The 26,828-nt window shown below is 49.1% G+C and overlaps 1 protein-coding gene across 3 annotated transcripts in view; it reads left to right on the top strand.

Annotated features, from left to right (window-relative positions):
• The first annotated feature begins 1,471 nt into the window (after positions 1-1,471).
• Positions 1,472-26,828, top strand: part of EPHA10 (EPH receptor A10) — a 38,590-nt gene continuing 13,233 nt past the window's right edge. For 2 of the 3 annotated variants that reach the window (XM_032877303.1, XM_032877302.1), the window contains exons 1-6: positions 1,472-1,643; positions 3,574-3,638; positions 4,363-5,041; positions 11,166-11,321; positions 11,937-12,287; positions 25,203-25,336. In XM_032877303.1, coding sequence (XP_032733194.1) covers positions 1,538-1,643; positions 3,574-3,638; positions 4,363-5,041; positions 11,166-11,321; positions 11,937-12,287; positions 25,203-25,336 — 1,491 coding nt within the window. In that variant the 5' untranslated portion in view covers positions 1,472-1,537. The remainder of the gene's footprint in view (positions 1,644-3,573; positions 3,639-4,362; positions 5,042-11,165; positions 11,322-11,936; positions 12,288-25,202; positions 25,337-26,828) is intronic. The other variant, XM_032877304.1, reaches the window with a different exon arrangement.

Here is a 26,828-nt window from a genome sequence, read left to right as displayed (position 1 = left end):
GTTTTCGTATACACATACTAGATGCGCGTGTGTAGGCACACACACACACACACACACACACACAAATGACACACGAAAGCGGCTTGTAAGTGAGCAGAATTCCACTATGCCACGAATTTTCATAATTCTCCGTGCTCAAGGAGATATGGACTGTGGCAGAGACAGAGATTCACCCAGGTATTTTCAGCACAGAGCATGGCACTGAGGGAGTCTTGGTTGGGAAGGTAGGGAACACACATATACAAAACGCACAGTCAAGCCACGCAGGTCATGGAGACACAGGACTCAATGATTTTCAAGGGTTCTCCAGGTACTTTTGCTTCCAAAGCAGAGGGGCTGGGTCCCCCAAGAAAAGAGCACTGAAAAGCTACAGGGTGGGTGGAGCTTTGTCTGCTCAAGTTCAGCCCAGATGGTGGCGCTCAATAGCCGCCTCCCTCGTCCTGGAGGGCTTCAGCCCTTCCCACCACCAACGCCTTAAACCCTCAGCTTGCACATAAATGACCTTCACTAGATAGAGGTCGTGTTCCACGTTTCCTTGCAGCTTCTCCAGCGCTGGTTGAACTCTGTGAGGCTTGGTCCGCCTGCCTCGCAGGCGCCTCGGAATCTTGGCCACTGAGCTCTTCACGAGTACCCTGGGATGGGCGGAGAGGGATTGTCAAAGGGTGGGGGGTGGGGCACTCCAGGCTCTGAGCAGACCCGGGAAATGGGTAGTTGTGCAGAGTGCTGCCTGTGTGCTGGCAGCAAGAGCAAGAACCCGAGGAACCAAACGTTCGTGCAAAATCTACCACCAACCCCATCCAGGCGTCCACACGTTTTCCCAACCTTGGTCTGCTGGTACGGTGGGACTCCGTCTCCCACTTTGCTCTCCTTTCTCGAGTAGCTCCAGGGTCGGGCTTGGCCCCTTCCTGCAGCCGGTGTGTGTGTGGGGGGGGGGGGGGGGGAGGAGAGAGAAGGAGGCGGGACCGAGCCAGGAGACGCCAGGAGCCGCAGACATAGGAAGAAGCCAAGAGCTGGGAGATTGAGGAACTCCCCTGGGCTTGGGGTCAGGACATCAGGCTTGAAAATCCCTTGCAAGTCCTGGGAACAAGGGAGCTTCAAGGCTAGCTCAGAGGCTGCAAGTGTCGCTGCCTCCCCGAGGTGCATTCGTCCTTAAGCCACGCCCATATTGTCTACTTCTCGGGAATGAGAGGCTAAGGTTTCGCGCTCTGGGCCATCGCCGCGGGCTCATCTTCCTCCCCAGGAGCCAGGCTAGCGCTCAGCGCTGCCCCACCCCCACGTTTGGAGACTGGCGGGACCCCTTCCTTCCCCCTTCCATTTAGCTGTTCCGCCCCTGGCCTATGAAACTCCACCCCTCTACCTTCTGCTGGGGAGGATTGGTGGACCTCCCGCGGCGGTGCCTGGTGATTGGTCCCCGTGGATGATGGTAACCAGCGAGATCCCGCCCCCAGAAGGCGCTAGGGTCTGGGGGCACTGCTCAGCTGTGCTGGGGCTGGCGCGGCTTGAGCCGCCGCCGCACTGACAGCTCGGTCTGCGGACCATGGAGACCGGCGCCGGCCCATATCCGCTGCGCCTGTTCGTCTGCCTGATGCCGCTCTGTCTGGCGTTGCTTTTGGGACCAGGGAGGCCCGGGACGGCTGAGGAAGGTGAGGAGAGTGGTGGCTGTTCTTGGAGCTTGGGATGCCAGAAGATAAGGGGCTGGAGAACTGGGGTTCTGAGGAAAGGAGTCGTATAGAGAGACTGGAGTCTGTATTGGGATTTGAAGCAAGCGGGCAGCAGGAAGCAAAGAACTAAAGAGACAGAGAAAACGGTAGCTAAGCAATGGGAAAGAGAGAGGTATTGAGGAGATCGGGCTAGAGACCTGGGAGGCCAGGGAAGAAAGAGCCCAGGAACCGTGGGAGCCAGAAGCGGCGGTTCAGGGGCCGGTGAGACGGACAGGCTGAGCGATTGGAGGTGGGAGGTGTGGGGGCGGGGAGATGAAGAGAGCAGAGGAGACAGGGAGATGTGGAGGTGAGATCGAAGTACGGGACGACGGTATGGAGCCCGAATAGCGAGGCAGGAGGTGGGGCGCTCTTATCGGGAAGGGGTGGCTGGGGCCGAGAGCAACCCGACTTGCTGGCGAGGGAACTGTCCGCAGTGCTGAATTTGGAGCGGTGACCACCCGACGCGGTCCGCGTTGCTGGGCTTGGGGTTGCCTGCGGTACCAGAGCCCGCGTCTTGCCTCTGATTCTGGATTTGGGGGAGCTGCACACTGAACTGAATCCAGAGGCATCATATCCAGGTGCAGAATCCTGAGGAGCTGGAATTTGAAGCGCTGATCAGGGGGTTGGGGAGCCGGATCTCTGAGGCTTTCCACTATGCAATTCCGATGTGCTGTCAGTTATACCCAAATCGGGAGAGCTGTCAGCGGTCCTGCTTACAGTCTCCGATGCCTCTGAAGCCAACCCTCTTAGAGACCCTCTCCTTGGAGCCCCGCCCCCTTGTTTAAGCTCCAGCTTTGTAATCTTCCAAGACTTCAAGATAGCCAGGGTTCCTGCCTCTGAGCTGTTGTTGTGCCGTCCAGACCAGTGCTTCTTTGGGACTGACACTGATAGCAGAGGAGAGAAGAGATTTTTATTTCTCCTGCTACTGGAAGAGTCTCTCCACTCATTTCCCCTAGAGCCCCTGGGAGTCAAACTAAGAAGGTTCAAGCCTGTTCCATCTTTGGTGACTTCAGATCTCAGAAGAGCCCCTGAATATGAGTGAATTCAGGATGTATGCAGAAATCCTTTAATATACTCACTTTCTCCCTCTTCTTGGCACTCTAGTTGTAATTTAGGGAGCCTAGGAAGGCAGGAAGATGGCTCACTGACAACACCACCTCCATCTTAGAGACAATCTTAGAGTACTTCCATGAACTTTGTGGCAGGCTGAATAATGACTCTCCAAATATGTCCACACCCTAATCCCCAGAACCTGTGAATGTTATTCCAAAAGGCAAAAGACTTTGCAGATATGGGTAGGGATCCTGAGATGAAGAGGTTATCCTGGATTATTTGGATAGCCCCGAGGTAATCACAATGGTCCTTAGAAGAGGATGCAGGAGGAGTCAGAGCCAAAGGAGAAGGCAATTTGATCACTAAAGGAGATTAGAGAGATGCAGTTTGAAGATGGAGGAAGGGACCACAAGCCAAAGAATCTAGGGGCTGAAAATTTTTAGTGGAAATGGATTTTCCCCTCCGAACCTACAGATGGAGCCAGTCCTGCTGACACCCCGACTTTAGGCTAGTGAAGCTGATTTCCAACCTCCGACCTCCAGAACTGTAAAAGAATAAGTTACTGTTATTTGAAGCCGCTGAGTCTGTGACAATTTGTTACAGCAGCTACAGGAAACTAATACAGGTTCCATCCCCAATAGTCATGGCTACATCTTTCTGTATTTGAGCTATATCACATCCCACCCCTTCATGGGAAGATAAGGAATAGGAAAAATTTGTCTCTGTCCCCTCAGCAAATTTACAGTGAACTCACAAAAAGGTCCCTCCCACCTTCCTGACCTTCTGGTTTTCTGACCTCTCTGTTCTTCCTTCTCCATAGTTATCCTCCTGGATTCCAAAGCTTCCCAGGCTGAGCTGGGCTGGACTGCACTGCCAAGTAATGGGGTAAGTGTAAACTTTCTCTCCCTGTGCCAGGAATCTTCTGATGGTCTGGGACTCAAATCCTTTGGTTCCTTGTGGTTACAGAAGCACAAAATGCTCCTCAGAGCATGTGGTCTTCAGCAGCACTGGCTTCATGCCAGAGTGGCCTATTAGGAAACGTTGTTCTTAGTCCAAGAAGAAAAGAAAAGGAAAAAATATATATCAAGGGGTAAACTACCTGTGTGTAGCAACATAAATGTGTCATCTAGATGATCCAATGCTGGACAATACCTTGCATGTAGTAGACCCTCTAAGCAGTGTTGTTGATTGATGGATTGACAGAACAAGCAAGACTTAAAATCCTAAAGGAAGGTTAGAAACTAGGCGTGGGGGTTGGGAGATGTGGCTCTGTGACTGCAGCCTGGTCACTGAATGGGCACCTGGTGGAAAGCCAGGAGACTTCAGGCACCATTCCCAACTTTGGGGCTAACTCACGTTCATATCCAGTCAAATCACTCTTTCTCACTCTCTGGAGCCTCAGTTTCCCCACATATAAAATTATAGATTGTGCTTCGTTGTCTCCAACGTCTCTCCCAGCTCTGCATCTTATAATTTCAGGGGCCTGAGGTGGAGGGAGGGAGAATGAGGGATGATGGGGAGGGGGTTTTCAGCTTTCGTCACTGCCAGGACTCGACCTCCTGGGGGCGCCTTGGCTCTGAGCTTCCCGCATCTTTGTTCTCCTCCCCAGTGGGAGGAGATCAGCGGCGTGGACGAGCATGACCGTCCCATCCGCACATATCAGGTGTGCAACGTGCTGGAGCCCAACCAGGACAACTGGTTGCAAACTGGCTGGATCAGCCGTGGCCGCGGGCAGCGCATCTTCGTGGAGCTGCAGTTCACGCTGCGCGACTGCAGCAGCATCCCGGGCGCCGCCGGCACCTGCAAGGAGACTTTCAACGTCTACTACCTGGAAACAGAGGCTGACCTGGGTCGCGGGCGTCTCCGAGCAGGTGGCAGCCGGCCCCGCAAGATCGATACAATCGCGGCGGACGAGAGCTTCACGCAGGGCGACCTGGGAGAGCGCAAGATGAAGCTGAACACAGAGGTGCGAGAGATCGGTCCGCTCAGCCGGCGGGGTTTCCACCTGGCCTTTCAGGACGTGGGCGCATGCGTGGCGCTGGTCTCCGTGCGCGTCTACTACAAGCAGTGCCGCGCCACGGTGCGGGGCCTGGCAGCGTTCCCGGCCACCGCGGCCGAGAGCGCCTTCTCCACGCTGGTGGAGGTGACGGGAACGTGTGTGGCGCACTCAGAAGGGGAGCCCGGCCGCCCCCCGCGCATGCACTGTGGCGCTGATGGTGAGTGGCTGGTGCCCGTGGGCCGCTGCAGCTGCAGTGCGGGATTCCAGGAACGTGGTGACATCTGTGAAGGTATTCAGCGGACGAGGGGGTGTGGCGTGGGAATGTAGCGAGCGCGCAGGTGGCGACAGGGAGAGAGTGTGCTCTGGCTCAAAGAGGCCGGAGGGGGAGTGGAGAAGCTGTGGGCTGTGAAGCCGAGTCCTGGTCTTCTGTGGAGCTTTCCAGTGAGTCCAGCCAGGATCGTTGAATGAAGTTACTAGGAAGTAAATTTGACTCTATATGGGGGGGGGGGCTTTAGGGGCGTGCGTTTCAGGCACTATGATCAGCACCTCACAAAGGACGTCTCATTTATTCCCGACAATAAAGTAAGTCGCCAGTATCCCTGTTTTGCAGATGGGGAAACGGAGGCTCAGAAAATTATTAACACCTCATTTGCAAAGTTAGTAAATGGGGAATCAGGATTTGAACCCAGATTTGCCCAACTGTCAAGTTCCTTCTATTACACCATACTGCCTCCCTTAGGCATAGGGAAGAAGGATACAGCAACCCACCTCTACTAGCTGACGCATTGGTTACATTATAGAGTGAGCTCCTGTTCCCTGACCATATGCACATTGGAGGCTGGCAGTGGGATTCTTGAGCTGGAGAGAGAGAAAGAGGTCAGGAGTTTGCACTAGATGACCACTAAGATCCCACCCAACTCTGAACTATGAGTCACTGTGCCCCCTGAGGGAGATCCTGGTCATGTGCAGGTTTGGTTGGGTTCTCAGGTCTGTAGGGCACCAGGACCAGACCTCTCCTTTTCTCGCTGATCTCTGGCTCTGAGGACTGAGGGTAAGGATGGAGTATGGATGCTTGCCCTTAATGTAAAGAGAGCAAGGGATGCTTCTTTTAAGCTACATCCCTTTGTGGATGGCAGGACAACAGAAATGAGTCAGGTATAATTTCAACTCTTCAGCAGCTCTACAGATGAAAATGTAAAAATTGGAAAATCACAACAAGGTATTACGTGATCTAACAGAGGGATTAATACAGTGGTGGGAAGACAGAGAAAGAAATGACTAAAGGTCCCCTGTCCTTTGTTCAATCGTCCATTCATTTAGACCTGAGAACTTACCAAATGCATTTAGGAGGGCTTATTTTATTTAGATGTTGTCACCATCTCTTTCCTCAGGGAGAACTTGTGGATTGGTAAGGGACTTGGAGGCATGAACCTTCCTGAGCTCTCTAATTAGGGTTAGGATCCACTTCTGCTCTCCAGCATCCATTGCAGCCTCTATTTCTTGCTTTTTTTTTTTTTTTTAATTGAAGTGTAGTTGATGGCAACCTCTATTTCTGCACTCACCCCATGGTACACAGTGATCTACTTATGTGTGTTTCCACCACTGGACTAGGAACTGACCTCAGGCAATGACTGAATCAGTCTCGCCAGCCTCAGAGTCCATAACAGGATATGGTAGGTGCACAGTGAAAAAGTATTGGGTGAAGGAGTGGTTACCATAGAGTGTGACACATATGAACAGAGTTGAGGAAGCCTAGAGAAGGGAGAAGCCAATTCTAAGTGTGGAGAAGGCCTTTCTTCCAGGCAGCTAGAAGCATTCTCAATTAAGAGATTGTCTGCAGAAACATGGAGGCAGGAGAGAATGTAGCATGACTGGGGCTAGGAGCAAAGGGCCTTTGGGGGTGTGAGGGGTGATGGGGCTGGAGAGGGGCAGGAATAGGTCATGAAGGGCCTTGAACGTTAGAATAAAGAGCTTAGACTTTATGCCGTAGACCGATGCGGAGGATTTAAAGCAGGAATCTGACATGTTCAGATTTATATTTCCAAAAGATCACTTGAGTTGCAATTACAAAGAAATGACTGGGGGAAGGAAGGATTAAAGACTAGAAAAAGATAGTGCAGTAGTCCAGGAGAAAGAGCACAAGGTCTGAACTGTGGCAGAGATCACTGAGACATGAGGATGGGTGGGAAAATGAGACGCATCCACAGCCCCTGGTGACCACGTGATGAGGGAGGAGAGAAGAGTCCTTTTTGATCTGCATGCTTCTAGAGGACTGAGTGGACAGAGGATCATTCACTGGGGTAGAGAACACGGGACACTGACGGACACTGAATTTATGATGTCTGCGGTGCGTTCAAGGGGAGGTAGCTAGAAAGTGAGTCTGGACCTCAGCAACAGAAATACAGGTACCACTAGAAGCCCGTGGGTGTGGCTGGGACTGACCAAGGTGAGGTAGGAAGCAGGAGGGCCAGTGATGGAGTCTCACACAACAGCAGTACGTAAGGACGCGTAGAAGAATTGAAGCCCATAAAAAAGGACGTTGAGGGAGAATCAGAGGTTGGAGGAGATCCAGGAAAGTGTGATCTCATGGCAGCCCCAGGCACATGGAGGGGTCCAGGAAGGAACAGCTTATAGTGTGAGTGAGCACTCAGGTAAGGCGAGCTTTGGACAGTGGCTGCTTGGTGGCCCAGGCAAGAGCAATGGAGAGAGAGAGAGAGAGTAATGAAGAGACAGACAGACAGACAGACCAGGCTCAGTAGGTTGGGGGATGGAGGAAGATGTGGAGTGAGAGTCAGGGAATGTGCAAAACTCCTGGAAGGCTGGATTTGAAAGGCGAGGAGAGGGGGTGGTATCTTAAAGAGGAAACCGGATTGAGAGAAGATTTTGGCTGTAGATAGGAGCCTTGTTTATCTGCTGAGGAAGGAGCCCGTGGGGTACCAAGTGGGGTGTGGTGGGAGCAGCCTGCCCCGGGGGGATGTATTTTATTACTGACATGGTTTAGAATTGCTGATCCTAGCTGCTAATAAAGATCAGGCCATGTTTTAGTCAGCTTTATTGTTTTTTAAAAAAATATATTTCTATTTATTTATTTGAGAGAGAGAATGTACTCATGGGGGAGGAGGGATGGGGAAGAGGGAAAAGCAGACTCCCGCTGAGCAGGGAGCCCAATGCAGGGCTTGATCCCAGGACCCTGGAATGATGACCTGAGCTGCAGGCAGACGCTTAACCTAACCGGCTGAGCCACTCAGGCGCCCCAGTTTTATTGTTTTTTAATACTCTGTAGATAATACCCTCACTGTCTGCACCCGAAATGGACCAATCTTACTGCAGCACTCCCTTGTTCTGTCACTGGGAAGAATAGGTAGAGAAAGAGTGATGTAAGAATTAGGAGCTGCAAGACTGATGGGATATAGTCTGGGAGGCGAAGAAGGGGCAGGACCCAGAGTGGAGGAGGGGAGGCTGGAGGCCTTCAAAGGGAGCTGGCCCATCCCTTCGTATAGGCCTGGAAGGAAGGAGGAGAAGGAAGGTGGGTGTAGATGGAAGTTTGTGAGTTTGATGGCCAGACCTTGAGGGAATTCCCAGCTGACAGTCTCTCTTCTCCCTGTGAGGTGGGAGGAGGGCATCTGGGCCAGTGGGCAGTAGGATCCTGGTCTGTTTTATGCAGTCTATCTCCAGGGCCTCGCTCCAAAGCACCTGGCTCATAGTAGGTGCTAAAAATAAATAAATAAATAAATAAATAAATAAATAAATAAATAAATAAATAAAATAAATCATCCGATGAATGGATCAGGGTCTGGAGAAGAGGGTTTGGATACACATTGAGGGCAATCATGCAGTCATACACACACACACACACACACACACACACACTGAGAAACCCAGTCCCACTTCTGACTTAAGCTGAGACTAGACAAAAGTCACTTAAAATGGCATTGGCTCTGCCTTGAGGAATAGGGAACTGCGGAGAATGCCGGGGAGTGCTTCACAAGGGAGGTATTATTTTGAGCTGGGGTCTGGAGAAACATGAGAGTATGCCAGGAGAGAAGGGGTTGAGGCTCCTGGGTGGCTCAGTCGATAAGCTAAGCGTCTGCCTTTGCCTCAGGTCATGATCCCAGGGTCTTGGGATAGAGGCCATGTTGGGCTCCCTGCTCAGCAGGAAGCCTGTTTCTCCCTCTCCCACTTCCCCCTGCTTGTGTTTCCTCTCTTGCTGTGTCTCTCTCTGTCAACTAAATAAATAAAATCTTTTAAAAAAAGATAAAAATAATGTAAAAATTTGTAAAAAGAAAAAAAGAAAGAAAGAAAGGAGAGGAATGTAAAACCTTATAGGACAAGAGTCAGAAGTGTGAAAAGAAGAGTTTAGTGTGGCATGGGTGGGGTGGTTGGCACTGGGGAGTTGACCCAAGCAGACACTCTCTAAGTCTCCACAGGGCACACAGATGCCTTTTGATGGGGTGGCATGAGGGGGGATTCCAGACAGAGGGGCCAATTTGGACTCAGCATAAGGAAGCCCTTTCTCACTGCCAGTGCCATTCAGCAGGGGCACAGAAGAAGGTGGGCTCCCCATTTCTAAGCAAAGATTGTGGCTCCTGCTAGGAAAGCTGCTGGAGGACCTGGTCAGGGGAGTGGAGCTAGGTGATCCCTGACACTTGATTCTGACCTTAAGGAAGAGAGGGTGGGGCCAGAAGTCTGGAGGCTTTGTGAGCCTGCCCCTCAAAGCGAACCTCCTCTATGCAGAGCCTGTCAAAGTAGAGATAACCACTGCTGTCTCTGCTGTGACACACATCTCCAGGACCCCAAGTGTCCACCAACACATGGAGAAAAGGAGCCTCTGGTCCTTTTTTCCGACCGCTGTGAGACCTGCAAACAGATCCCTGCTCTGACTTCACAGCGGAGGCTGGCAGGCCGTGGGTTTTACCCCCACCTGGCTGATGGTTTCTTGAGGCCAGAGAGGCATAGGGAGTGGCAGAGTCAACATGGGAACCCAGGCCACCTGTGTCCCAATGGGGGCTGCTGCCACCCGCCAGACCACGATGTTAGTGAGTCCTTGCTCTTTTCTGAAGGCAGAGAGTTCCAAAGCCCCTGGGGCTTCAGAAACCCTGCCCAAAGCTCTGCTGCCCAAGCAAGACCGAGCCTCCCCAGCCTAAAGGCTTCCAGATCATGGAGACCCTCAGTCCACTCCCCTCTTCCTCACACAGCCCGAACATTCTTCCTGAGGGCTCCTATGCATCCCTTCTACTGTACCATGTCTTCTTGGGGCTTCTTGGGGCCAGCCTTCCAGAACCAGCTGAACTAGAAAGAAGGCCAGGCGGGTGGGGGCAGGGATCAAGGTGAGAATCACTGGGACTCCCAGAGGAGGGCCCCCAGAGCCACTGCCTCCCTCCCGCCTGGCCCAGCTGGTGAGCAAAGTTTTCAAGTGGGCGTTAAGCAATTTCCACTTCAGGCCTGTGATGGAGGAACAGTAATTACTACCATGGTTGTGAGCATGTTGTCTGTGCTGGGCTAAGCGGCTTACACTTCATCTCAGCTAATCCCCCATCAACCTTGTTGAGGTGGGTATTCTGCGCAAGGCTCAGAGAGGTCAAGAGATTTGCCCGAGGCCACCAGCAACTAAGGGGTAAAGCCCAGCTGCAAACCCAGGTTGTCCAGATACAAAAGCCTGTGCTCTCAACAGCCTGTGTCCTGGATGAGGCCAGAGAAGCAGAGAAGTGAGAGAAGCAAAGTCACTGAGGAGGGTGTCAAGACTAGAACTGGGGAAACTTCACCCTCCTCCCTCTACTCCCCTCCATCTGTCTGTCTCCACTTCTAAACTGCAACCAAGTGTGTCAGTTGAGGATCTGTGATGATGAACCCAAATGGTAGTGGTGGGAGGTTGGGCTCCGACAACAGTGTGAGTGCGCCTGCGTGCGCATAACGAGAAGCCTGTGGGTGTCTGTCCCTGGGGAGCTGTGACACACCCCTCGGAGGCACCTGTCTTCTGGCTTCACATCAAGAGGGGAAGAGTCTGGCTTATTTTCTTTCCCCAGTGGCCATTAGGGTAGGATGGTGTCTGCTTGGGTTGGAATCCCACCATTTACCAGCCGTGGGACATTGGCCAAGCTACTGAACCTCTCTGAGCCTTAATTTCCTCATTTTAAAAATGAGGATAAAATACATGCCTCACAGGCTGTTGTGAGGGTTCAGTGAACTACTGAAAGTAAAATAGTGTTGAGCACACAGTAAGCACTTATTAAGGGTCAGGTAGTACTGGGCGGTTGGGTCCGGAGCTGCTACCGCTTGGGGCAGTGCTGGAAGAGGGGAGACCCCCTTTCTCCGCACAGTTCCGGGATCTAAACTCACCCTAATGGGGCAGGCAGGACAGTGGGGGAGGGAGGAGCTGTGGAGGACACCCCTCCTCACGTGGCTTTGCCCCGCAGCCTGTCCCCCAGGGTTTTACAAGTTGTCCTCGCGCCGGCTGCTCTGCTCCCCGTGCCCAGAGCACAGCCGGGCCCTGGAAAACGCCTCCACCTTCTGCGTGTGCCAGGACAGCTACGCGCGCTCGCCCACCGACCCGCCCTCGGCCTCCTGCACCCGTGAGTGCCCCCCTCCAAAGCGTTGGGGGGGGTGGGGGGCGGATCAGGAAAGGCCTGGTGGAGGGGTTGCCGAGGGCAGGGGGCTGGCACTGGAGAGCGTGGGGAGCCTGGGGACTAGCGACCCAGACGGCGGGGTGGAGGGAGGGGACCCTGGGATGGGGATTGGGCCGGGGCCTGGGATTGGAAGAACCAGGAAGAGGGTCCCGAGACCGAGGTCAGGCTTCTTGGTTGGTCCTGGAGTGGACTGCCCCTCGTCCCCGCGCCCCCCTCCCGCCGTCACCTCACCCTGCGCCCCAACCAGGAGGGGGACTCCCGCCCCGCAACTCTGTTCCGTCGTGAATCCTCATCCCCTTCCCCTCGCTACCCTCCTCCGCGCGCTGGCCCCAACGGCCCCCTTCCCTGTCCCTCCCGCCTCACTGGCCCCACACCACCCCGTCCCTCCTCCCCACTCCCGCCGCGTCTCCTCCTGCCCCTCCCCCTTCACAACCCCCCGCCCCGCCTCCCCCCGCTCACAGCTCCCCCTGCCCCCCTCCCGTCCCCCTTCACAACCCCCGCCCCGCCTACCCCCGCTCGCCCCGCTGACAGCTCCCCCTGCCCCCCCTCCCGTCCCCCCAGGGCCGCCGTCGGCGCCGCGGGACCTGCAGTACAGCCTGAGCCGCTCGCCGCTGGCGCTGAGGCTGCGCTGGCTGCCGCCGGCCGACTCGGGCGGCCGCTCGGACGTCACGTACTCGCTGCTGTGCCTGCGCTGCAGCCGCGAGGGCCCGGGGGGCGCGTGCGAACCGTGCGGGCCGCGGGTGGCCTTCGTGCCGCGCCAGGCCGGGCTGCGGGAGCGCGCCGCCACGCTGCTCCACCTGCGGCCCGGGGCGCGCTACACCGTGCGCGTGGCGGCGCTCAACGGCGTGTCCGGCCCGGCTACCGCCGCGGGAGCCACCTACGCGCAGGTCACCGTGTCCACGGGGCCCGGGGGTAAGGCCGCCCGCCCGCCCCGCAGCCTCCCGGCACCGGCCGCCCTCGCCCTCCCGGCTTAGAACGCGCGCCCCGCGTCTGTCCAGGAGGCGAGGTCCCCCCGCCAACCTCCCGGACCGCGGGGACCCCCGCCGACTGCCGGCCCTTCCGGGAGACCCCGGCGGGGGTGGGGAAGGGAAGGGACTGAGGACGCGGTGACTCGAGCGGTGGCGAGCGCCTCGGGGGAGGGTGTGGGAGAACCCGCTGGCGCCCCGGCTCGCGACCTGGCAGAGAGCCCGGCACCACGCCCCGCTCGCAGCCACTCCTGCCTCTCCTCTCCCAGGGCAACCAGGCGGACAGCCCTGCAATCTTTTGCCCGCCCTTTACAAAAATTTCAGCAGGAAAAGCAGAATCGTCCCTCCTCTTGTCCTGTCTCAGAAAAAGGGGTTCTGTCGTGTGTCCCCCAGCCTCCATCCCTGCCGCATCGGTCACCCTCTTCCCCGGTCTTGGCAGAGAGCAAGGAGGCACAGCAGGGCCAGACTCTAGGGACGCCAGAAGTCACTGGCCAACCCGTAGCAGTCTCGTTTCTGAGTCTGGGATAGAGATGAGGAAATAAAGACCTACACTCCTTCCGTGCTACACCTTCCCCTTTACTGAAACTGACTTTTCATTTGTCTTTAATCCCAGCTGGGGTACAACACCTTCAAGTAATCCTTCAAGGATCCTTTGCAAGAAAGATAAGTGAGTGGTAGGGTTTCCGGGTCTTTTCCTGTCTGAGACCCGATTGGTTTGTACTTCCCTGTCTTCTCTGGTAGCTGTGTTGCAGAAAGGTCTGAGGCCAGGATAACTTTTATCCTTGTGTAAGTAGCTTGGGCGTGTGTATTTGTAGAATTCTGTCACCTACTAGTGAAAATAAAATTTAACCACTATTGATCTCTTTTCATTGAGTTTGGCTGGTACCTAGCAAAACGTTTGATCTGCACAGTTTTTTATTCCTGGAAAAGAACTTTTTTTTTTTTTTCTGTTATTGCTTTGACTAGAATTTCTGATAGCTCCAATATCTCTCTAAGAATCTCTCTAAGCCTTAGGTTGTACATCTATTTTCTGATTCTCAAATCTTGTCACACCCTTTATCATTTTTAGCTCTTAATCCATTTTCTCTGCCTTTTGGGAGAGATTTCCAATTTGTCTGGTTTTCTGGAGTAACACTTTTGTTCTTTTTTTTTTTTTTTTTTTACTATCTCTACTGTGACTTAACATTTGCTATTGCATTTACATTAAAAAAACATTCAATATAGGAAAAGAAAAAAGTACCCATAATCCTGTTACCGAGAGCTACACAACTATTAATATCTTGGAGTATATTCTTTCACATTTTTTTCCTATCTCTATATCCATATCTAGAACCATCTACTATAAAATCCCTTTCATATAATATATGTGATATAAGATTTTTATCTGGTGTTTCATATTAGCAATCCTGTTTTTGATATAGATGGATTTAAAAATTCTGTTGAGGAGATGCTGTTTCCATTTTACTAATAAAAATACTAAGCTTCCACTGATTGAGTGCTGCTCTGTGTTTGGCATTGGCCCTATGCAGTATGATTTTCTACATTCATTCATTTAAATGGAATGATAATCATCTTTCAAATAATGAAACAGGCCTGAGAGCCTCAGTGAATTGTCCAAGTGAATTGTCCAGTCACCCAGCTAGGAAGTAGAAACCCTGTGCTTTAGCTCCTTGGCCATATAATGCTTTCACTTTTTACTGAACTTTAAAAAAAAAATCAGGAATGGATGTTAATTTTATAAAATGCTTCTTAAGCATCTTTCAAGATGACCTCATGTTTTTTTCTCCTTTGACCTATTGACATGATGAATTCTATTCATGGATTTTTCCATGTGAGCTCTTTTTGCTTTCCCAGATTATACCCTACTGGATATGAGTGTATTATTCTTTTAATATTTTGCTAAATTAATTTGCTTATATTTTACTATTTTTTTTCACATACATTTACAAGAGAGAATAGTGCTTTTTTAAAAAATCGTATTCTTTGTCAAGTCTTGCTGGCTTTGGAAAAGGCATCAGGAAAAATTTCTTCTTTTTCTCTGTTCTGCAACAGTTTAAATACCATAATTATCATTCTTTGAAGGTGTGCAAAACCACTTTCGGGGCCCTGCGCCTTCTCTGGGGAAAGCTGGATGATATTCTCAACCCTTTCCATACTTTCTGAATTAGTTCTGTTAATTTGTGTTCTTGTAGCAAATATTTTGATGACCTTTTTCTTATTCAGTAACTTAGAAATGTACATTTTAAAACTTTCCTCAGGGGCACCTGGTTGGCTCAGTCGTTAAGTGTCTGCCTTCAGCTAGGTCATGGTCCCAGGGTCTTGGAATCAAACCCCACACCAGGCTCCCTGCTCTGGCGGGAAGCCTGCTTCTCCCTCTCCCACTCCCTCTGCTTGTGTTCCCTCTCTCGTGTGTCTCTCTGTCAAATAAATAAAATCTTTTAAAAAAAGAAAAAAACTTTCCTCAGTATCTGTAGCTAACTTTTCTTTTTTCTTCATGTTATATGTTTGATATTTCCTTTTCATTAATTATCCTGGCTAGAACTTTATTTTACAGGTTATGATAAAGAATCAGGTCTTGAATTTATCAATTTCAGTGTTCTGTATTTTTGTCACTTATTTTTTGGTTTTACCTTTATTGATACCGTCTTCTTATTTCCCCGAAGTCTTTTTCTAGATGAGTTCAGGGCTTAGTTTTGTTTTCATATTTTAAGCCTATGAATTTTCCTCTGAGTATAACTTTGGTCACATCCGTATGTTTTTATACAAAAACATGATCATTTTGGGGGGGATATATTCACATACCCTTAAATTTCACCTACATTTTAAAATGTACAATTCAAAAAAATTTAAAAAAATAAAGTGTACAATTCAGTGCCTTTTCATATATTCACATAGTTATGCAACCCACACTATTTAATTCCAGAACATTCTCATCACCTCCAAGAGAAACCTAATAATAGTTACTCCCCATTCCTCCCACCCCCTCGAGCACCTAGTGACCATTCATCTACTTTCTGTCTCTATAGAATTGTCTGGTCTGGGCATCTCATATACACAGACTTATACACTATGTGAACTTTCGTGTCTGCCTTTTTTTGTTCTTCAGCATAATGTTTTCAAGGTTTGTCCATGTTGTAATGTGTATCACCACCTCATTCCCTTATATGGGTGAGTAATATTCCATTGCATACCACAATTTTGTTTATCTGTTTATCAGTTTATGGGCAGTTTTTCTACTTTTTGGCTATATTGACTAATGCTGCTATGAATAGTCATGTACACAGTTTTGCAAAAACATGTTTTCGTTTTCTTGAGTGTAAACGTAGGAGTGGAATTGCTAGGTCCTATGAAGTTATAGACTGAATTGTATCTCCCCTAAATTTGTAGGCTGAAGCCCTAACCCCAGTGTGATTGTCTTTGGAGACAGGGCCTTTAGGGAAGTAAGGTTAATGAGAGCATAAGGGTGGGGCCCTAAGCCCAGAGGACTGGCGTCCTTCCAGGAAGGGAAGAGAAACCAGAACTCCCATGTTCTCCCTGTGCCTACGCAAAAGGAAGGCCAAGACAGGACACAGCCAGAAACAGCTGTCTGTAAGTCAGGAAGAGAATCCTTACCTGAATACTAAGGGTACGAATCTGTAAACCTCTCTAGCTGGGAGTTCTAGCCTCTAGAACTGTGAAAAAAATCCATTTTTGTTGTTTGCGCCACGGAGTCTGTTGTGTCTGGTTATGGCAGCCTGAGGCCACGAAAACATTCAGTGGCTTTTCATCTTTTCGAGGAACCGATGGACTTTCCGTGGAAGGGGCGCAGTATTCCAAAGCGGCGGCCCCACCCACGTTCCTGCGGGGGAGGGGCACAAGGGTTCCAGTCTCTCCACCTGGCCCTAGAAACCGGTTTCTGTCTTTGTTGGTTGCAGCCATCCTCGTGGGTGTGAAGCGGTATCTCCTTGTGGTTTGGGTTGAACTTCTTGAACGTCTTTTGGGTTGAACTTCTTGAACGTCTTTTCATGTGCTGGATTTTCTTTTTGTCCTTGAGTTATGAGCTCTTTCTCTTTTTAAAAAAATCTATGTATTCTGGATATTAGGTCTTTGCATTTTTCTGAGTTTTCTAAGGCCTTTCTAGTTTTCTAAGACTGCTGTAACCAAGTACCAAACATTAGATGGCTTAAAACCAAAGCAATGTGCTGTCTCGCTCTCAGAAGCGGGAAGTCTGCAGTCAAAGCAGCTGTGGAGACTTGAGTGCTCTGGCTGCTCTGGGGGAGGATCCCTACTTGCTTCCAGGCTCCTGGGTTTGCTGCCTGTCCCTGTTCCTCGTTGGCACGTAGATGCACGTTCCAGTCACGTGACCTCTTCTCCCTGAGTGTCTTCGTCTTGTCTCCCCTCTGTGAGGGTCTGCCTCTGTGTCCAAATTTCTCCTTTCCCAAAGGACATCATTCATTGTGGATGAGGGCCCACTTGAGTGACCTCATGGGAACTTGATTACCATTGGGAAGACCCTAGTTCCAGAGGAAGTCACATTCTAGAGGGGCTGGGACTTCAAATTCTTTTTGGGGGACACAATTCAACACATAATAACCCTGACCAGATATAGGACTTAACAAAATTTTTCCCCTACTCTGTGGATTACCAGTCACTTTCTTAAAAAATTGAGATATAATTGACAAATAATATTCACTTGGGGTGCGACATCATGATTTTTTATTTGTATATGTTGTGCAATGATCACTGTAGGAAGTCTAGTTAATGTCCATCACCACACATAGTTAGACATTTTTTTTCTTGTGATGAGAACTTTTAGGGTCTACTCTCTTAGCAACTTCCAAAAATGCAACATGGTATTTTTTGGAAAAAGATTTTATTTAGGGGCGCCTGGGTGGCTCAGTCAGTGAAGCGTCTGCCTTCGGCTCAGGTCATGACCCCAGGGTCCTGGGACTGAGTACTGCATCAGGCTCCCTGCTGAGCAGGGAGCCTCCTTCTCCCTCTCCTCCCAGCTGTGCTCTCTCTCCCTATGTCAGTCTCTCTTTCTCAAATAAATAAATAAAATCTTTAAAAAAGATTGCTGCTGAGCTGGGAGCCCAACGCGGGACTCTATCCCGGGACCCTGGGTTCATGACCTGACCTGGGTCTCTCACCTTGAGTCGTGTCTTTTGAAGCTCCGAATTTTATGTTTTGGTGAAATCTTGGGTTGCCTGTGCCTTTGGTTTCCTATCTAAGAAACCACTACCTGGTTCACGGTCATGAAAATTTAGACCCATGGTTTTGTTCTCGTAGTGCTGTTTTGCCTGAATTTATTTTAGAGAATGTGCTTCAATTTCTGGGTGATTTGCTTTTTGTTTTTGTTACTGATTTTACTGCTTAGAGAAAGAGGTTTGTACACGTTTTCCTTTTTAAAGTCACCACTGAGGTTTTCTTGGTTGTGAAAGGGAGGGTCAACATTTTAATTGCTTCATGGCTCCTTGAAGGCGATGTCTATCATTTCCATGCCGCATGCTTGCTCTCAGGGTCTCCATGAATCAAGTAAACTTACTCTTCATTTCTACTGCCTTCTTCTTGTCTACCTGATGTTCCCATCCTGCATGTGATTTGGTCAAAATTCCTTATGTTTGCAGCACCTTTTCTTTTAAATATTTCGGTTTTGCTAACGCACCTGTGGTTTCCCCACAGGCCTCGCTCACCCTCTCTGCTTGTACCCACCCCCCATCTTCTTTTCTTCTCCGCCTGTTGTCCCTTTGTGGCCTTCTGCTCCCATTTTCAGGAGGCCGTGTTTTCTCTCCTCTCCTTGCAGATGACAGACAATCACTCACTTGTTTCTCAGTCACTAAATCCCTCGGAAGAAGCTGCTCCTCCTGGAGCTTCAGAATAATTTTACTGTTCATTTATTCTGAAAGGTTTTCTTCACAAGCTCGATTTCTTGGTGTTTTCTGTTTCCTTGTTCTTGAACAAGGAGATAACTAGCATCTGCCAAAAAAGCCCAATGTGCGACTTGTCCCCTGGGTTGATTTGTAAGGCTTTCAGGTGTAAGTAACAATAAATCTCAATCCAGCTGGTGTTCACCTAAAAATGATTTCTTAAAAGATTTTATTTATTTAACGAGAGAGAGAGAGAGAGAACAGGGGGAGGGGCATAGGGAGAGAGAGAGAGAATCCCAGGCAGATTCTGTGCTAAGCACAGGGCTCCACACGGGGCTTGAGCTCACGACCCTGAGCCAAAATCAAGAGTTAGACACTTAAGTGACTGAGCCACCCGGGTGCCCCCTAAAAATGCTTTCTTAGCTGCGGGTGGAAGTAGAGCGTGGCTACTTCAGCAGTTCTCCAGGGTCCTCAAGGACCCAGGTACCTTCTGTCTTTCTATACACCTTCCTTATCACATTGGGCTGACTCCCTCATGGTGGCAAGTTGGATGCAGCAGCTCTGGACATCGCATCCTTACCATCCAGAGCAGAAGAAGAACTGTTTCTTCCTTGTAGGTGTCATTTAAGAGCAAGAAACCTTTCCCAGAATCCATCCTCCCTTTAGCTGATTTCTCTTGTGTTGGCCAGAACTGGATTACAAGCCCGACCCCAATCACTGGCCTAGAAAATAAGTGTGCCCAGATATCTTAGAACAATCAGAATTCACCTGAGTGCCATGGGGGGAGACAGTAATACCCTGAATCAAAGGTTGGACTCCATAGGCAAGGAAGGGGGACATGGCTGTTGAATGGTTTTCCAGCAGCATCTGCCGTGCTCTTGGTCCTGCTTGGACGCTGGCCAAATTTCCTCAGTGATCTGCAGCGGGAGAGCAGGTGCCTGGGCTCGGTTTTCAGCTCCATTCTCAGGATTTATCAGGCTTTCATCTAACATATCTCGTGGGGTTGAAATGGAACCTTCTCCTACCTCTGTATCCTGGCCCTCTGATGCTTTCAATAAACGTAGTTCCAAAAACTGACATTCCTAGCCTCTTCCTATCTGTGCTGTCTGTCTGTATCTGCAGGGGGCTGTGTCTCCTCCTCAGATGCTTCCTCACTCCTCCCCTCTTGAACCCATGTCTTCTCTGTGAGCTACCATCTCCAAGTAGATTGACGCTGAGAGGCACTCCTGGGGATAGGGAAGAACACTTTTCCTCTGGAGCAACTATGCGGGAGAGTGATGGCTGTGCATTGTCCGGTTGACAAAGACCTTGCCTTTTTTTAAGGGTCAGACAGTGGGAGGAGGGATAAAAGATCTTTCAAGTTATTTTTAGGTTGGGAGGCAGGGTCACTCTGTGGGCAGCATAAGCTGGGGGTCCACTACAATTGCACTTTCAATCTAGTTCCACTGGTTTTCTCCCAGGTGGAGCTATGCCCCTCCACCCACCTCTCCCATTCTGGCAATCAGCCGTCAAGACTAGGTTATGGTGATGTTTTGGGTTTTCGACTCTTTCTGTACCTTTATGTTTGAGTTAGAATTTGGGAGAGATGGGAGGTGGGGACTGCTAGATGGTTGCCATTTAGAACTAGAAGCCATGTTCATGCACTTTTTAAAGAGTGAGTTACATACATCCTGTCTCTCCTTCCTTGGTGCCTTCCCCCTGGTATCTGCTTCCCTCAGTCCCCTGCAGTCACCAAGACCCTCCACATCGTTAAAGCCAGAGGGCACTTTGAATGGCAGTCTTACCCTGTCTCTTCTCAGCATACGACACTGCCGCCCGCCACCCACAGGTTCCTCTTGTCGGTTAGCTTGCACAGCATGCGTGCTCTGTGTCAGGTATTGTTGTTCTTGTTTTTTTTGTTTGTTTGTTTGTTTTTTTTTTGAAGATTTTATTTATTTACTTGAGAGAGAGAGTGAGTGAGAGCATGAGAGGTGAGAGGGGAGGAGGTCAGAGGGAGAAGAAGACTCCTTGTGGAGCTGGGAGCCAGCCCCACGTGGGACTCAATCCCGGGGTTCCAGGTTCATGATCTGAGCCAAACACAGTCGCCTAACCAACTGAGCCACCCAGGCGGCCTCTGTGTCAGGTATTGTGCTAAGGTCTTCATGACTTCATAAAATTCTCATAGCCAGCCTAATGAGGTCCTCATTCTTCCTATTCTGCATGTGAGGAAACGGAGGCTCTTGCTCATGGACCAATAGCTTATGAGCGGAAGAGTCAGAAGGGAACCTTCTTAAATGCTCTTTTCCCTGGGCTTCTGGGATCTTATTTGCTCCTGATTTTCCTGCTACCTTTCTGGATCCTCATTTTTTTAGCTCCTCCCTCTTCCTTTACGTGCCTCTTGAATTACAGCTTGTTTCCTAAATGCTTTTCTTTCTCTTTCTCTGATGGCTCTTGGATCTCCGTCTCATTCCCAGATGACTTCTGTGAGCCCCAAAACCACCTATCCAGCTGCCTGTCCGGTATCTTCTCTTGGAAACCTCTCTGCTCAACACACCTAAGTGAGGCCATGATCTTGCCTCCCAGTAACGTGGTGGTCCCTGCCTCAGATCAGGCATTACTACAACTTTTTTCTTTAAATTCAGTACTGTCTATTCAACATGATCTAGACTCATGGTTCTCAAAATTGTCTGCACATTGGAATCACCGAGAGGATTAAAAAAAAGAAAAAGATACCAATGCCTGAGTCCCACTCTACAAAGATGATTTCATTGTTTTGGGTTGTGTGACCTGGGCATCAATACTTTTTTATTGTAGGGGGGAAAAGCATATAAAATTTACCATCTTAACCATTTTTAAGTGCATGGTATGCAGTAATGTTAACTATAGGCACATCCTTGTGCAACAGATCTCTGAACGCTTTCATCTTGCAAAACTCATACCCTGTACCCACTGAACGAAAACTGCTCCTTGCCCTCTTCCCCTCCATTCTGCTTTCTGTTTCTAAGCTTGAAGACTTTAGATGCCTCATATAACTGGAATCATGTAGTATTTGTCTTTTTGTGACTGACTTATTTCACTTGGCGTCAAGTTCATTCATGTCATAGCCTGTGATAGGATTTCCTTTTTTTTGTTGTTGTTGTTGAATGATATTCCATTGTATGTCTATATCACATTTTCTTTTCTTCCCCTCCAGCTTTATTGAGATATAATTGATATGCAACTTGTGTAAGTTTAAGGTTCCATTGTGATAGTTTGGTATATGTATATATTGTAGAATGATTACCATGATACATCTGTCACCCCACAGAGTTACCTTGTGAGTGTGTGTGATGAGATCACTTAAGATCTCTCTTACCAATTCTGAAGGATACAAAACAGTATTGTTGGCTAGAGTCACCCTGCTGTATATTAGATCCCTAGAACTTTTTCAGCTTCTAACTAGAAGTTTGTATCCTTTGACCAACTTCTCCCATTTCCCCCAGCCCCTAAGCCCTTGGCAACCACCAGTCTACTCTCTGTTTCTATGAGTTTGGCTTTTTCAGATTCCACATATAAGTGAAAACGTACAACATTTGTCTTTGTCTTTCTTATTTCACTTAATGCCCTCAAGGTTCATCCATGTTCTCAATGATGACAGGATTTCTTTCTTTTTTATGGCTGAATAGTATTCCTTTATATATATATATCATTTTCTTTTCTTTATTCATTCATCCATCAACAGATACTGAAGTAATTTCCATATTCCGGCTATTGTGAATGATACTGCAGTGGACACGAGAGTGCAGATATCTATTCAAGATAGTGATTTCATTTTCTTGGGATACATACTAGCAGTGGAGCAGAGGGAGAGGGAGAAGCAGACTCCCCACTGAGCAGGGAGACAGATATAGGGCTCCATCCCAGAACCCTGTGATCATGACTTAAGCCGAACACAGACACTTAACCAAAGAAGCCACCCCAGGTGCCCATGTCTCTCTACCTATTTTTAAATTGGGTTATTTGTGGGGGCTTTTGTTGAGTTGTAGGAGTTCTTTATATATTTTAGATATTAACTCCATATCAGATATGTAGTTAGCAAATATTTTCTCCCATTTCATAGGTTGCCTTTCATTTCGTTGATGGTTTCCTTTACTGTGGAGATGTTTTTAAGTTTGATGTGGTCCCATTTGTCTATTTTTGCTTTTGTTTCCTGTGCTTTTGGTGTCATATCCAAGAAATCATTTCCAAGTCCAACGGCAGGAAGCTTTTCTATGTATTTTCTTTCTTTTTTAAAATATATTTTTAGGGGTGCCCAAGTGGCTCAGTGGGTCAGAGCCTCTGCCTTTGGTCATGATCCCAAGGTCATGATCCCAAGGTCCTGGGATCGAGCCCTGTGTCAGGCTCTCTGCTCATCGGGGAGCCTGCTTCCCCCTCTCTCTCTGCCTGCCTCTCTGCCTACTTGTGATCTCTGTCTGTCAAATAAATAAATAAAATCTTAAAAAATAAAATAAAATATATTTTTAAAATTTATTACTTGAGAGGGGAGGGAGAAAGGGTGAGGGAGGGAGAGAGAGAATCCCAAGCAGACTCCTGGCTGAGTGCAGAGCCTGTTGTGGGGCTCGATCTCATGACCCTGAGATCTTGACCTGAGCTGAAATCAAGGGTCAAATGCTTAACCAACTGAGCCACCCAAGTATCCCTTAAATATATTTTTATTATTTCAAGTAGCCTCCATGCTAGACATGGATGAGGGCCTCAAACTCACAAACTCAAACTCACGACCCTGAGATCAAGACCTGAACTGAAATCAAAGAGTTGGACACAAGGGCACCTGGACACAGTTGATTTCACCTCAGGTCATGATCTCAGGGTTGTGACATAGAGCCTTTCATTGGGCTCTATGCTCAGCAGGGAGTCTGCTTAGGAGTCTCTCCTCTCTCCCTCCCTCATCCTCTGCCCTTCCCCCTGTGCCCCCCCACCACTAAAATAAATAAATAAATCTTTAAAAACAAGTAAGAGTCAGACTGAGCCACCTAGGCACCCCTCCTCTATGTTTTCTTCCAGGAGTTTTATAGTTTCAGGTCTTACATTTAGGTCTATAATTTATTTCATGTTAGATTTTGTATGTGGTATAAGGTAAGGGCCCAACTTCATTATTTTGCACGTGGATAATCAGTTTTCCTAGCACTGTTTGTTGAAAAGACTGTCCTTTCTCCATTGTGTCGGCTTGGCACTCTTGTCCAAAATCATTTGGCATATGAGAGGGTTTATTTCTGGGGTCTCTATTCTGTTCAGTTGATCTGTATTTCTGTTTTCATGCCAGTATCAAACTGTTTTGATTATGGTGGCTTTGTAATTTTTTTTTAAGATTTTATTTATTTATTTGACAGACAGAGATCACAAGTAGGTGGAGAGGCAGGCAGAGAGAGAGGGGGAAGCAGGCTCCCTGCTGAGCAGAAAGCCCGATGCGGGGCTCGATCCCAGAGATCATGACCTGAGCCGAAGGCAGAGGCTTAACCCACTGAGCCACCCAGGTGCCCCTGTAATGTTTTTGAAGTCAAAAAGTGTGAGGCTTCTAGCCTTGTTTTTCTTTTTCAAGATTATCTTGCTATTCCTGGTTCTTTGATTTTCCATATGAATTTTAGGATTTCTTTTTCTGTTTCTGCAAAGAACATCTTAGGGATTTTGATGGGAATTGAGTTGAACTTGTAGGTCACTTTGGGTAGCACGGACATTGTAACCATATTAAGTGTTCCACTCTATAAACACAATGTCTTTCCATTTATTCGTGTCTTCTTTAATCTCTATCAGCAATGTTTTCTCATTTTTCGTTAACTTTATTTCTAAGTATTGTATTCTTTTTGCTACAATTGTAAATGGGATTGTTTTCTTCATTTCCTGTTCTGATTGTCCATTGTTAGTGTGTGGAAACACGGCTGATTTTTGCGTGTTGACTTTCTTTCTTTCTTTTTTTTTATTAACATATAATGTATTATTAGTCCCAGGGTTACAGGTCTGTGAATCGCCAGGTTTACACACTTGCGTGTTTACTTTATTTATTGCATCTTTGCCGTCTTTGTTTATCAGTTCTAACGGTGTTTGTGTGGAATTTTTAGGATTTTCTATGTATATGTCACCTGTGGAGTGAAATAATTGTACTTCTTTCTTTCCAGTCTCAGTGCCTTTTATTTCTTTCTCTTGCCTAAGCTCTCTGGCTAGGACTTTGGTACTATGTTAAACAGAAGTGGCAAGCGTGGACATCCTTGCCTTGGTCTTGTTCTTCAAGGGAAGGCTATCAGTTTTCCACCTTTGAGCATGCCCACTGTGGCTTTTCATACATGGTCATTATTAGGATAAGGTAGTTTCCTGCGGTGCGTCCAGTGCGTCCTAGTGCGTCCAGTGTATTGCCTCTTAACCAGACCGTTAGAATAGCAAAGTAGGTTGTTTTCCTGCCTCCTATGCTCTTTTTTTAAATTTTTTAAAAAGGTTTTATTTATCTATTTGACAGACAGAGATCACAAGCAGGCAGAGAGGCAGGCAGAGAGAGAGAGGGAAGCAGGTTCCCCGCTGAGCAGAGAGCCAGATGCAGGGCTCAATCCCAGGACCCCAAGATCATGACCCCAGCCGAAGGCAGAGTCTTTAACCCACTGAGCCACCCAGGCTCCTATGATTTTTAACGTCTCCAAACCACAGAGTGTGTAGAAAGAACCTGGGGGATTAGAACCAGCCACCACTAGGGCAGCTGGAGGGCAGGCGGTGGGCAAGAAGCAGGTGGCTTGGCCTTTCCCCGCCGCAGAGACAGGAGAAGCTGAGAGCTGCGGGGTGAGAGTGGTCTCTCTTCCCTCTGGTCTCAGGACGCCACAGCTCAGGCCCCAGGACGCCATAGCTCAGGCCCCACCCCTCAGGAGCTTCTGGCCTCGCCCCGCCTCTGGCCCCACCCCACTCCCTGCATGCCCCGCCCCGCCCCTCTCTCTCTGCATGCCCCGCCCTTCCAGCCCCTACGCCGGCCCTGTCCCACTGGGGGATCCCGTGGAGAGCCCCGCGTTACTTACTTTCAGCGCCCTGGGAGGAGGATGAGATCCGCAGGGACCGAGTGGAGCCCCAGAGTGTGTCTCTGTCGTGGCGGGAGCCCATCCCCGTCGGAGCTCCGGGATCCAATGGCACGGAGTACGAGATCCGGTACTACGAGAAGGTGAGACGCGGTATGGGCGGCACATGGGGCTGGGTTCTGGGGCAGTGGTCTGTCTCCATGCAGCTGCTTCCTTTTCTACCATCTCGCCGCAGAAGTCCTCCTTACTTTCTTCGTGAACATATCCACCGACCTTCTAAGGCCTGAGTTCCTTCCTGTCCCCTCCACTCCGTGCCTGGACTCCAGGGTTCCTCCGCTGTCCCCGCTCTCTGCTTCGTCACCAGTCATCAGCTCCATTGTCGCCGCTTTTGCCTGGTGCTTACAGTTGACTCAGAGCGTTCCCTGGGGGCTGATCCAGATCTTGCTGTGGCCAGACCAGACATACAATTTGCAGCCCCTTTTAAGAAAAAGAATGCAGAGGGGCGCCTGGGTGGCTCAGTGGGTTAAGCAGCTGCCTTCAGCTCGGGTCATGATCTCAGGGTCCTGGGGTCGAGTCCCATATCAGCTCGGCAGGGAGCCTGCTTCCCTCTCCCTCTCTCTCTGCCTACCTCTCTGCCTACTTGTGATCTCTGCCTGTCAAATAAATAAATAAAATCTTAAAAAAAAAAAGAAAAGAAAAAGAATGCAGAAATACCATACTGTTTCAAAATTTACAAATTTTGAAACAAATTACAAAATGTCTGACCTAGGTCAAGTGGTCCACTGGAACTTAGGTGCTCCTAATATTTAACTGCCTGCTCTCCTGAGCAATGCCTGGATGGATGAATTATTGTTACAGATTTACTGACATACGGGATGTGTAACACATGGTTTACAAATAAGAAGAAAAGATATACAGTGTCCTTATTGTAAACTGCATCTAGCTGAATGATCCGTATAGGAGGTTTTTGCCGATTTTTGCTGACTGCTCGTATCTGTTGTCTATCTATGGTTGCAGTTCAACCTTGACTTGACAAATGGAGAGATGGCCCAGTCCACTATCTCTTTTCTCTATAAATGCATTGTCTTTAAATGTGATCTGTAATCTGCTGTTAAAATGTTTCTCACCTTGGTGCAAATTTTATTCATTCAAGCGAAACCTTGCTTTCATCTTCAGCATGTCATGTCAGAACTTCACTCACCCCTTAGTGACTCGAGGGACTTCTTGGCTGAATCAGATAATAGTTTTTGGATACTGGAAGTCTACTGAGAGCTGTGGGTCGGGGGATGGGGGGTGGGGAGTGAACACGGAAGAGGAGGGGCTCCTGAGTCACTGCTAGGTGATCTAGGGGATGGGGAGCCACCCACGGAGGAGGAGGACCAGGTCTGGGTTAAGAGGGTGAGCTTGGGTTGGTCCACGCAACGTCCAGGGAGTCCCTGGTACATCCAGGTGGGTTTGGGGGTCTGGACGCTCAAGGGAGAGGCCTGTCCTGGAAAAAGAGAGGTGGGGCCTTTCAGCATAGGGCTGGGAGCTGATCGAAGCCAGGGACTGGAAGGGAAGGCCAAGAAGGACCATGAGAGTGACAAGAGCAGCGGAGACAGAGTTCTGAAGAGCCCTGAGGTTAGGAGAGAGCAG

Source organism: Lontra canadensis, unplaced genomic scaffold, assembly GCF_010015895.1.
Source record: "Lontra canadensis isolate GAN:19392208 unplaced genomic scaffold, GSC_riverotter_1.0 scaffold60, whole genome shotgun sequence".
NCBI classification, from domain to species: Eukaryota; Metazoa; Chordata; class Mammalia; order Carnivora; family Mustelidae; genus Lontra; species Lontra canadensis.
The sequence above is the reverse complement of the archived record's forward strand: the minus strand, read 5'-3'. Positions and strand labels throughout refer to the sequence as shown.